The sequence below is a fragment of the Leopardus geoffroyi genome, chromosome B3 (genome assembly GCF_018350155.1).
Source record: "Leopardus geoffroyi isolate Oge1 chromosome B3, O.geoffroyi_Oge1_pat1.0, whole genome shotgun sequence".
Lineage (NCBI taxonomy): Eukaryota > Metazoa > Chordata > Mammalia > Carnivora > Felidae > Leopardus > Leopardus geoffroyi.
This window is the reverse complement of record NC_059337.1, coordinates 2,058,985-2,071,463: the sequence shown is the minus strand read 5'-3', so window position 1 is coordinate 2,071,463 and position 12,479 is coordinate 2,058,985. Positions and strand designations below refer to the sequence as shown.

The 12,479-nt window shown below is 56.3% G+C and overlaps 1 protein-coding gene across 1 annotated transcript; it reads left to right on the top strand.

The window, feature by feature from the left end:
• The first annotated feature begins 2,927 nt into the window (after positions 1–2,927).
• On the top strand, positions 2,928–11,013 carry MESD (mesoderm development LRP chaperone). Its single transcript, XM_045448558.1, has 3 exons — positions 2,928–3,198; positions 8,243–8,475; positions 9,687–11,013. The coding sequence occupies exons 1-3, from the start codon at positions 2,995–2,997 to the stop codon at positions 9,949–9,951; spliced, it is 702 nt and encodes a 233-aa protein (XP_045304514.1). The 5' UTR covers positions 2,928–2,994; the 3' UTR covers positions 9,952–11,013.
• Positions 11,014–12,479: the final 1,466 nt, after the last annotated feature.

Genomic DNA, 12,479 nt, shown 5'->3' with positions numbered 1-12,479 from the left:
AAATGAGCAGGGTGACCCCTCCCAGCGGAGCACATGATCGACCACAGCTGTTCATGTTTTTTAGCATGACTGCACCGGGACAGGGCTGTGAGCCACTGGGTGGAGCCCTGGGGAGAAAGCTTATGACATTTCCCCTATGATTTCAGAGAAGAAAAGGAAAAAAAACCCTCTTTTTCTTGTGAGTTTCTGCTCCATGTCAACGGAAAATGTCATAGACTGTATACATATGGATGCACGCGTGCGTTGCCTCTGCTGGGGGAGAGAATTTACACAACAACGGTCCTGGGAGAGAAGGTGCTGCCTGCATTGTTAGGTAGCTGTCTACTCAGCAGCCACTTCCTCTCGTCCCTTGATAACGGAATCCCACTTTTATTTGGGGTGAAAACGTATACAGCTAGAAGACAGTCTCCCAGCGTCCGTCGGGGGGCTAGGTTCCAGCCAATGAGATGTGAGCAGACACGTGTGGCTATCCACGCAGGCTGCTTAAAGGAAGCTAGCTCCCTAGAGAAGTGTGCCCCTTTGACCCTCCTTCCTTCCCCCTTCCCCTGGATGAAAGTCATCCTAACGCAGGTGCTCCAGGGGCCATCCCAGCAGTTGCCGTGAACTTGAGGGTAGAAACCAGCAGCCAGTATCACGGAGCAGGGTAAGAAAGAGGCTGGGTACCCGATGACCAAGGTACACTACCAGCCCTAGACGCTTACGTTTCTAACCGCTTCTGCGAAAGAAAAATGAAACAGTTAACAACAAAGCCCTCTGTCTTGTTTCAGCCACTTTAGGAGAAACTGTTTTCTGTTATATGCAGCCTACCACGGATCCAATCCTATCCAAGCGGGATATGCTAGTTTGCCAGGGCCGCTGTACCAGAGTAGAGCGGATCAGGTGGCTTAAACAACAGGACTTTATTTTCTCACTGCTCTGGAGGCCAGAAGTCCCCGGTGGAGGTGTTGGCAGGATTGGTTTCTTCTGAGACCTCTCTCCTTGGCTTGTAGAGCGCCACCGTCTTCCTGTGTCTTCACATGATCTCTACCCTGTAGGATTATGATCGAATTTCTTTTTTCTTTTTTTTTCCAATTTTTTTAGTGTTTGTTTATTTTTGAGAAAAAGAAACACAGAGTGTGAGTAGGGGAGGAGAGAGAGGGAGACACAGAATCTGAAGCAGGCTCCAGGCTCTGAACTCTCAGCACAGAGCCCCACAAGGGGATCACGAGATCATGGACCACGAGATCATGACCTGGGCCGAAGGGAGACACTTAACCGACTGAGCCACCCAAGCGACCCCCAAATTTCCTCTTCTTAAAAAAGACGGCATACTGGGACCAATCTTTGCAACCTCTTGTTGACTTAATTACCTCGGTAGCACCCCTATCTCCAAATACAGTCACATTTTGAGGTACGGGGATTAGGATTTCAACATACGAAATCTGGGGGAGATACAATTCAGCCCATAACATAAGGCATGAATAAAGAGGTTTACTGTGGCTATTTTTTTTTCTTTTGGTAATAGAAAAATTGGGAAGAAGTGTCCATCAGTAGGGTAATGGAGAAATAAACTATCGCAAATATGCTATGCCGAAGCATAAAGCAAGTTCGCGTTATATTGCTAAGTGAAAACACTTAAGGAGTCAAAATGTTTACCAATATGTACACTCTGTTGCCATAGACCTACATATAACAAGATTTATATGAAACACATTTCAAGAGACATTTTCATGTTTAAAAATGTACAGAAAAATGTGTACAATATGTGACAAACGGCTTGATTGGAGTACAGTTGTGGGGTGGAGCAGAATGTTTGGAACGTTGTACAACGTGTGACTATCTTACAAGTACAGTGTCTTTTTTCATGTTTTTACATAATTAACAATTTAAAAGAAACATCAGCAGGTCGGGCCATTTAAAACTCGTGTAATTCGAAAGCATCTCTGTCCACGCTCTTTTTAAGTGAGAAACAAACAAAAAGATCCAGCTTTAAAATGCATTAGTCAGAGCCTACAGTATTAGGTTAAAATCAGACAAAATACTGAAGCTGTCTTGAAAACGAAAAGCGATGCGTTTAAGTCTTCTTCGCGTTCCAGAGATGACAGGGATCCTGAAAGCCGGTGGCGCTGAATCCTCTGTGCCCAAGAGCAGAGCAGCGGGCCCCGTCCATCCGTGACCTGAAAAGGCAGAGCCACCTGCCACTCACTACTTGGTAAGCGGCTGCAGGAAGGGAGAAGCGCCCGACAGGCTACGACGGTTTTCCCGGAGCCCAGGCAGCTCCCAGAACTTCCCCTCCAGTTCCTTTCGCAGGCCAGAAACGGAGGCCCCTCGAGGCGCTGTCTGGGGGCTCCTGAAGGCCCCGAGGGGACTTGTGGACGAGGCTCCCGCCAGCAAACCAGCGGGCGCGGCGCCGGCGACCAGGCCGGGGGCCGAGAGCCTTATCTGGACCGCGGGAGGGGGCGGGGCGGAGCCAAGATGGCGCAGGGGCGGGGCCTCTGGAGGAGAGTACGAGGTGGGGCCTGGTAGGCCGGCGCGGGCCAGGAGGCGGACCCGGGGGCGGGGCCTGTGGCCCGGCCGACGCGGGCCGGGAGGCGGGTACGAGGCGGGACCTGGTAGGTCGGCGCGGGGCAGGAGCGGGGCCGGAAGGAGAGCCCGGGGGCGGGGCGTGGTAAACTGGCGCGGGCCGGGAGGCGGGCCAAGGGGTGTGGCCTATGGCCGGGCCGACGCGAGCCCGGAAGCGGGTACGAGGCGGGGACTGGTAGGTCTGCGTGACGCGGGGGCGGGGCAGGGGGGTGGGGTCGGAACGATAGCCCGGGGGCGGGGCGTGGTAAGGCCGTGAGGGCGGCGGGGGCGGGCTCGGGGGCGGGGTCTACGGTGGGGCTGACGCGGGCCCGGAGGCGGGCACGAGGCGGGGCGTGGTAGGTCGGTGCGGGCCGGGAGGCGGGGTCGGAAGGAGAACCCGGGGGCGGGGTCCGCGGCGCGCGCAAGCGTGATCTCCGCGGTGGCGCGGCGAAGATGGCGGCCTCCGGTTGGGTGCGCGCCGCCCTGGTCCTTCTCTGCGCCTCTGACCTGCTGCTGCCGCCGCTGCTGCCGACGGCCTGCGCTGCCGAGGGCGCGGCCGGGACGCCCGGGGAGGCCAGCCCGCCTCCGCGGAAGAAGAAGAAGGATATTCGCGACTACAACGATGCGGACATGGCGCGTCTGCTGGAGCAGTGGGAGGTCCGCGCGCGCGCACCCGCCGGCTGCTCTCGGTCCCGGGCCCCGCTCCCGCTGACCTCCGGCCCCTCTGCACGGGCGCCCTCCACACCCCGTCTCGGTGTCGCCCTCTCTGCCAAGGCCGGGCGGCCTTGCTGCCCCGCCCCAGCCTCACCCCAGTGCCCCCTTGCGCCCTTCCGGGGCCTCGCCCTACTTTCTCGGCGCCCTGGTGGTCAGTGAGCCCGGCGCGTGGGGAGGGGGACCTTTTGCACGCTGCTCCTCGAGGCTGGGCTGAGCGGGCGGGTGAGGGGTATACAGCGAGGGTCATCTCCCCTTTACTGGTTCTCCCGTCTTCTGGACCAGAAGCGTCCAGACTCCTCGTTCCAGTATATTTCTTGCTGAGGGTTTTGTAATTTGGGGAGTGGGGGTGGGGGAGGTCAAAAGCTGGTGCTCACATTTCGTTTAAAGGAGCAAAGGCTTGTTTTTGTGAGAGTAGGTTTTTTGGTTTGTTACCTGAGTGCTCTGGAGTGTGTGATAAGGTTTTTAGATGAGGTTCACTGAAGGAAAACTCGTGCCTTTTTTCCCTTGCAAAAGTGGTTGAATGGCCCTGGCTTATTTGCAGAGCTGGTAGAGTGGAGTCCGAAACTTGGGTTCTTTTTTAAAGTTTATGTATTCTGAGAGAGAGAAAAGAGAGCATGAGTGGGTTAGGAGCTGAAAGAGGGGGAGAGAGAATTCCCAGCAGTGCAGAGCGTGAGGCGGGGCTGGAACTCAAGGAGCCCTGCGATCGTGACCTCAGCAGAGTTCAAGAGTCAGCCGCTTAACCGACTAAGCCACCCAGGCGCCCCGAGAAACTTGGGTTCTGCTGGCTGTGTAACGCTGGGCAATTCCCGTTTCCGCTCTGGGCTTCAGGTTCCTTATCAGCAAAATGAGGTTTTACCCGATGATGCCTTCCCAGGCTGGTGTCTTCTTACTTTGTGGTTATCTCCGTGTGCGTGCCTCATTTGATAGAGACTTTCAGACGTGAGTTTAAAATACCATCTGATGAATTTGACTAGGAGAAAGCAGACTTGTACTTCCACGCGTATCCGCAGCTGATGGCAAGATGGGGGTAGCTATGAGTGTGCACGGGGTAGATATGAGTGTGCACACTGCTAATGAAGAGGGAACGTCTCGCAGCAGCTCCTTCCCTGTTTACTGTCTCCCTTGTAATCGCCCATCTGTTTATGGTCTAGCTACTGAAGTGTCTGATTCCCTAAAGTAAGAGCGCTGTCTCTTGAGGAAATAATACCTTGAAGTACTAAGTTAGACAGAAACGGAGGGATCCGACCATCAGGAACAGCAGTGACGGTACAAACAACCATAATACAAAGTAGGAATTGCGGAGTACTGTGGGAAGAAGGTGCGGTGGGACTTTCAGAGGGTTCCAGGGAGCACAGGGCATCTGGCTAGAGGCAGGGGCGATGTGGAGAAGGGCAGCGGGAGCTGGGTCGGTGGGGGGCGGTGCAGATAATAGAGGCCAGGCTTGGCAGCTAGACTGGCTGGGTTCAAACCACTTGTGACTTTGATGGTGAAAGTCTCCTTACCCACAAAACAGAGGCGTTCGCAATGCCCACCTCAGAGTAGTTTGAGGATTAGCCGAGGAAACCTGGGAAGAACCTGGGATAGAGCCACTCTGATGGCAAGCCGTGCTGGTAGGAATAGTTCGGTTAGCTGGAGAAGGCTGCGTTTGAAGCAAGGTAGTGAGCGGTCCGGGTGGAAAGGCCGACGCGAACCAGGCTGCGCTGGGCCTCCAGTGTTGCGGGGTCTTCGCTTAATTTGGAAGATAATTCACGGGCCCTGATGAGTTTGTAAAGCTGTGTGACCCAAATACTGCCATAATGGAACGCTTCCGTGTGATCGTTCATACCTTGGGACTGACACGTGTGTTCCCTCACTCGTGTCCCCTCCGCGTGCAGATGGTTTTTACAGCTCAGAGCCCGGCATCAGGGTCATTTCCCGCTGTTGGTTTTCTCGTTAGACATATTAAGCATTTCCCCAGGTTACTGCACGGCCTTCGTAACGCTTTGAGAGGGTTCAGAGTGTGTCCCGGAGTGAGGTTCCAGCTGTGGCGGGGGTTCTTGAATCGTGGGCTATCATGATTAGAAAAATTGGTCAGCAGAGTTTAGGATGGGTGGGCAGAGAGAGACTCCGAAGGCAGAAACAACTTCGTAGTTAATACTTACTGAGTTTTTGTTTTGTAACAGGACTGCCCTGGGCATGCACACTCCTTTAATGCTCTCACCCTGCTTTCTAGATGATGACTTTTGAAGCCCAGAGAGGTTGAGTAACTTGCCCCACGTCATACAGCATATAAGCTGAATTCCGAATTTCGTCATCTGACTCTCAGGCCTATTCTTTTCACCATTTTACTGCCTGGCCGTGCACCCTGGCGAGCCAGCTTTGTAACTGTTGAATGTGACCAGCAGCCAAGGAGAAGCAGGGAAGAAGCAGGGAAGCTGGTTGAAAATGCCTGGAGGCAGGGTCGGGCTGTGTCTGGGGAATGCCCGACCTGTGACAGTCCCACCCCTGCCCAGGGGTAGAGGCTTGATTGCTGCGGGAGTAGGGAAAGTGATAAGAACGTATCAGATTGCCCAGGGGAGAAGCCGAGGGGCGTGGGAGGAAGTAAGCAGAACCTGACTGTCAGCCACCTGGGGTACTGTTCCTCCCCCTCCCCTCCCCCCTTTTTGGTAACTGATACACAAAAACCTAGAAGGTGGAATTCAAGTCGTTTGAAACAGTCCTTACCCTTGCTGTTTGCACTAGACTTCTGATCAATTATGTTTTCATTGAAAAGAGATGCTATGTGTGACCTACGGAGTTAACTTCATGACCATTAGTGAAGTCAGTGTGAAAAATACAAATATTCTAGGTTACTGAGCCAACTCGAAGTCTGAAGGTGTTTTAAGAAGCGATAGCACATGTTAGGGAGGAATAAAACGGAGATGGAGACAGCCTGTGAATTCGGCGACCAGGAGGTCCTTCGTCATCTCCACAGCTGGTTGCGGGTCTGATCATTGGGTGTTTATGGCCTGCCTTTATGTCACTGAGCCCCCCAAACCCTAGGAGGGAGATGCTGTCCCCCCCTACCCCGTTATAGGTGGTTTTCCAACCTACCCAAGACCCTCTGACTGCACAGCACGTGCCTCTGTGTGCCGGTCGTCATGGACTCTTAAAGCAAAATGAGGAAGAGAGAGTGGCAGAGATGAGAAGCTCTACGCATCGTGTGTAGTCACTGTTGGGGCCGTGGGGCCAGCTGGTTCTGCTTTTCTGTTTAAAGATGAGGAAACCGGCCCAGGGGAGGAGGGAGTCCCGGCTGCGGTCAGCCGGCTAGTTAGGTGGGGCTCCTGCAAGGTCCCAGGTCTGATGCAAACGTGGGGCACCTTCAGGCACCGCTGTACGAGTTCCTGTGCTCGCCTTTCATTAGGGGCATTTTAATAGACTGTTGACGTCCTCGCCAGTTTGTCAAGAGGACCGAGTGAGAGAGAGATACGGGCTCTTCGTGTCATTTTAGGTTAGTCGTTTATCGGGGTGTTCGATAACCGCCTTATTGAGAGAATTCACACGCCCGACAGTTCACCCATTCAAAGTGTATGTTTCCGTGGTGTTTTCAGAGGGGCGTGCCGCCGTCACCACTGTCAATTTTAGAACATGTTCGTCATCCCAGAAAGAGACTCTCGTCTTGGTCGCCCTCCCCCACTTCCCCTGACCCTCCAGCCTGTGGCCGGCAGCCACTAATCTCTGTTCTGTTCTGGACGCTTCATGCCAGCTGTCTCGCACATCGGGGTCTTTTGCGTGCGGCGGCTTTCACTTTAGCGTGGTGTTTCCAAGGACCGCCCGTTTGGTGACATCTCTCGGTACGTCGTTTCTTCTTGTGGCTGGAATTATTAGGCTTTTCTCCGAGGAACTCTGATTCTTAGATATTTGTATTTATCGCTCTGTCTGCCTGCCTGCCTATGAAGAATCACGTGGTCCTTCGGCCACCACAGGGCATCGTCTTCCTCCTGTAGTTCTGCCCCTAAGTGAAGAACCGGGTGTCATTGTCCCTAACGTATTTCCTCCTTGGCTCCAGCCTGGAAGTCACAGATGGTAGCGTCACAATTGCTTGTTCACACGACTGCAGAAAATGAAGCCTGCTAACTAGAGTTGAGTGAGGAGTTCAGGTTTTTTTATTAAAAATTATTTTTAATGTCTATTTTTGAGAGAGCGAGAGAGACAGAGCACGAGCAGGGGAGGGGCAGAGAGAGAGGGAGACACAGAATCCGAAGCAGGCTCCAGTCTCAGCCGTCAGCACAGAGCCCGATGCGGGGCTCAAACCCACGAGCCGTGAGATCCTGACCTGAGCTGAAGCCGGAGGCATAACCGACTGAGCCACCCGGGCGCCCCAGACAGTTCTTATTTTTTAGTTGACGTTGATACACATGAAATGCAGATTTTAAGTATAGCGTGCAGGAGTTTGACCGGTGAGTATCTGTGTTGTCCGCACCCCGTGTCAAAGTAGAGACCATTTCTATCATCTCAGAAGTTCCCTTGGGCCCCGTCCTAGTCAAACCCACCTCATCCCCACCCAGAGGCTACCGCTGTTCCTAATTTCTTAACTGTGTCTCATCTTGAACTTTAAATAAGTTTATAGTGTTTCTGATTTTGTGCCTGGCTTCTGTCACTCAGTATTGTCCTTCTGAGGTTTGGGGCACACCATCAGTGTTTTCTTCTTCTTCATTGCTGTGTTGTGGTTCATTGTGGGGCCAAACCAGAATGTGGCCGTACTTCCCGGCCACCGTATCGGGTAGATTCTTTGAAGCCATCACACAGGGGCCTCAGGCATCGGTGACCTGGAATGACGACGGGTGGTAGGTCCTGCCTGAGACTCGGGCTTCACCTGAAGGCCAGGCAGAGGAGGACAGCTCCCGGGTCTCCTTTTCCTGTGCTAACGTGGGTCACCGCACCTGCGGGCACGCGCCGCCCTTCTCGCCTGCCCCGCTTGACAAGCACGTTTCTCATGACGCGTGACGCTGTGTTTGTGTCCTCATAGAAGGATGACGACATCGAAGAGGGGGACCTCCCGGAGCACAAAAGACCCTCAGCCCCTATCGACTTCTCCCAGATAGACCCGGGCAGGCCCGAGAGCATCCTGAAGATGACGAGGAAGGGGAAGACGCTCATGATGTTCGTCACTGTGTCCGGAAACCCCACTGAGAAGGAGACGGAGGAGATCACCAGCCTCTGGCAGGGCAGCCTTTTCAACGCCAACTACGACGTGCAGAGGTGAGGCGACGGGCCCGCTGAGAAAACCGTAGGCGGTGCTGGGACTTTTCCCCAGTCTGGAGCGGGAGCCCTTTCTGGCGGTGCCTCCCTCGGGCCCAGGACCTTTCCTGCCTTGGGTTTCCTCTTTGACGCTTCTGTTTTTCCCCGCCTTTGTTTTCTTTTTAAAGAAAAACGTTTATTATTGGTCAAGGCCCGTAAGTTTTTTTGCTTTTTTTTTTTTTTTACTATCTCATTTGATCATAAAATTTTATATATCTTTATACCTTCAGCTGTTTTTTTTCTGAGTACAGCTGACAAACACGGTCTATTAGTTTTGGGCGAACAACGTAGGGTTTGTCAGCTCCCGTGTGCTCTGCTCCTTATGCCTGTCACTCCCCCCCCCCCTCCCTGTCCCCACACAACACTAGTACAGTGTCAGTGACCTTATCTCCTGTGCCGGGCTGCATAACTTCTGTTTCATCTGAGGAAGACTGGACAGGTGGTTGGCCTCTGGGGGCAGACTAGTCACAGCAGGACAGGGCGCCCCCCCCCCCCCCAGGAGAGGTTTCTCACCCCAGAGATCCTTCCGTGTGTGGCCGTGTTCACACGCTCGGACCAGACTGCTGACAGGTAACTGATCCGAGGTCGGGGGTCCGGTTTTCATAGCTCAGTACGATCCTGAGATGCAGTTTTCAGGAAGTTTCTTGTTCCTCCTCAATTCAGGGTCTTCACGCGTCTTAGTTTAGGAAATAGCAGTGACAGACAGACACGAAGGGGTACCGAGCACGACGCTCGGTGCTGTCGTCGGCCTGCGTGCAGGCCGAGGGGACCGGTCAGTGTGCCCCTGACGCCCCGTCCAGAGCCACCGCCCCTCTCTGCGGGGTGGGCTGGGCGCGGCCCCCCAGGAGCGGAAGCTCCGTGCCCGCCGGCCACGCCGGTTCTCCACCCCGGGGCTCATCCCCTGCTTTGCCCCTTGAGGCCTATGGAGTGTTGACACGCTGAGGCGGATCCAGATCGTTCTCTGGGGCTCTGCCTCCGAGACTGGAGCCGAGGGGTTGCATGGTTCACTCAGCTCAGCTCGGGTCGTGCTCGTCATTGTCAGTAGCTACCGGGCCTCGAGGAGTGTAGCGTTTTGTCCTGTGTCGAAGTTGAAAGGAGTTGTGCGACGTGGCACAGGGCGGCTGTGCCCGTTGGGCTTCGCCCGCGTGTCCTGACCGCGTGTTTCTGTCAAGGTTCATCGTGGGGTCCGACCGTGCAATCTTCATGCTTCGGGACGGAAGCTACGCCTGGGAGATCAAGGACTTCTTGGTCAGTCAGGACAGGTGCGCCGATGTGACGCTGGAGGGGCAGGTGTACCCCGGCCGGGGAGGCGGCGGGGAGAAGAATAAAACGAAGCAGGAGAAGGGCAAGAAGAAGAAGGAGGGGGAGCCCAAATCTCGGGCCGCCGAGGCCGCGAGGGAAGACAACCGAGCCGGGAGTAAGAGGGCGGAGCTGTAACGGGGCCTCCCCGGCCGCCTCCGGGGCGCCCCGGGCTCGGGCAGGGGCGGGACCCGCTCCCCGGAGAATCCTGCGCCCGCGACCGGTTGGCGGTCCACGCCAGAGTTCCCGTTTAAGAGGCTTCGAGCGAGGAGACGCGGCCTCGGCGTTAACGTTGGACTCCGACGCGTTCGAGGTTCCTGTAAAGTCACTGTCAATGGAAACGGTGGCCCTTCGTGTCCCGGGCGGCACTGGCTCCGGAGGCACCCCTCCCCCTCGCTGCCCTGGCTCTGCCCCGGGGGCCGCCGTGTCCCTGCCCCCCTCGTTTCCGCTGACCGGACGGCCGCCAGGTCCCAGTCAGCCGGACACACGCCGCCCGTGGGACCGGGCCCCGCGGGCCGCAGACCCCGCCTCCGTGACCGCGAACTTCCGCCCTGGCGCAGGGCTCGGTGCTCGTCCGCGCCGCACGGTCGGGACGCGGGATGCGGCACCCGGCGCGCGCGCGGTCACGTGGACATGCAACGAACGTCCCGACTCTGAATTTGACTGGAATCCCCGCCGTCGGTCAGGGACACCTCCCGCCAGCCGTCCGGTTTGGCGCGGTCTGTAAAGGCCGGGAGTTGTGCCTGCGTCCTGCTTGGGGCGGCCGTGCGGGCGGCGAGGGCTCCAACGTGCCATTTAATGTGACGACCGTCAGGGTGTGAATCGGGGGCCAGCGGCGTGTGACAGAAGACTCAGTAACCTCATCGTTTCTAAACGTTTTTTTGACAAAGTGCCTAGATCTGTGGTGGTTTGTATGGTACTCACGCGCCCTGTCATGTTCATGTGTCAGACCTGCCCTGCGTCCGAGTTACAGAATTTACATGCAGGTGTCATTTTTAAGGACTCACAGTGTTTGTACAGAACTTCCCTCGCAATTTTAACAGATTGGAAAGAGCACACGGGCGTGGTTAGGAAACGCCACTGCTGCAGGAGGGTCCAGAGTGAAAAGTCTGTGCCCGCCCCTGCCACGGCCTTGTCTCGGTGCAACCTCCTGTTAATCTGTTTCCAAAAAAAAAAAAAAAAAAAGTTCACTTCCCGGCCTGCAGCCGTGTGTGTGTTGCGGCCTCACCCCGGCCACGAAGTGCACCCCCTCCTGTGTGGCTGGAGCTTAGCCCCTGCCCTGTCCTGGGGAGGGCCGTCTACACCCTTGCACGCAGCCACGGTGGGGCAAGCGCTGTCCCTGGCACTCTCAGCGTGTCCCTTGAGCATGTCGGCTCTCTGTCCTCTCTCGTCAGGATGGAGCAGGTGTCCTGACGGGACGGGCGTGGCGCCCTTCACCCGGTCCCGGGCCTTGTGTTTCCAGTTAGCCTTCCGCGTGGGGAAGTCCTGATCCCACGGCTTCCTGCACAGGGTGCAGCCACGTCCCCCAGTGCTCGGAGCGTCTCTTACATGCGAGGCATTGCTGGGAGCCAGGGGCGGCCCGGACGTGGGCCCAGGCGTCCTGAAACTTCGGGACCTGGTGGGAGAAGACAAATACGCATCATGCACAAAGTGGCAACTGTCGGAAGACGTCCACGGGCCTCGAGGTGGGGTGGAGGTGGGGGGAGCCTTGGGATGTCGGCAAGGCCGTCTCTGGGGCAGGAGCAGAGGAACGGTCTGTGTCAGGGCCCTGTGGCTAGGAGGAGCAGAGGGGGGCTGGGGGCCCAGTGCAGCACCCGCCTGAAGAGGGAAGGAGGTGCGTGGGGTCTTGCGGGAATTTGGGGTGCCCTGAGGGATTTTAAGCTGCGGTAGGCCGAGTGTGGGACACGATCCAGTTTGGACCAGGCTGCGCTGAAAAACTGATGGCGAGGGGCCCCCAGTGGGGGTGCGGGGCCAGCTGGGAGGGTGTTTTGGTCGAGGGCCACGGCTGCGGGTGGCCCAGATTAGCGGGGTGGGGGTGACCTCCGCCCCACAGCTGACCCGCGCCGTGCCTGCCGGTAGACCCTTGAGTTGGCAGTTTTCGGCGTTTCGTTCCTACATACGGCTGCCCAAATATTTTGGTAAACTTTTGTTTATATTTCAAGGGCAGGTTCCCAGCAGTGGACTCGCCAGAACAAACGAAAGGTGACATCTTGGTACGTACTGCCGACCTGCTGTCCCAGGTGGTTCCGTTACCTTGTCCCTTTGCCAACAGTAGATCTCAGATCCTCGCTGCTACCGGGCGTTGCACTTGGCCAGTTCACTAGATGCAAAAGCTTTGTCGGCTACCCTGAGGCCACCACGCTGGAGAGGCCCCGTGGAGACAGAGATGCCGGTGGCGGGTGGGGTCCGCGCCTGCCCAGCCCCCGCTGTGTCCAGCCCACGTGCACGTGAGTGAGCTTGGGCGCCTTCAAGTGCTTCCCGCCGCAGCCTCCAAGGCCTCCTGGAGACGGCTGTCACCACCTGGCCCGCCAGCCTGCAGATTCACGAGCAAGAGAAGTGTGTTTAAGGGAGGTGGGGGGAGTGTATACACAGACACCCACCTACGGACGCAGGTTTACCTGTGCTCGTTCACGTTGCTTGTAATGTCCTGATCCAATACATTCGCG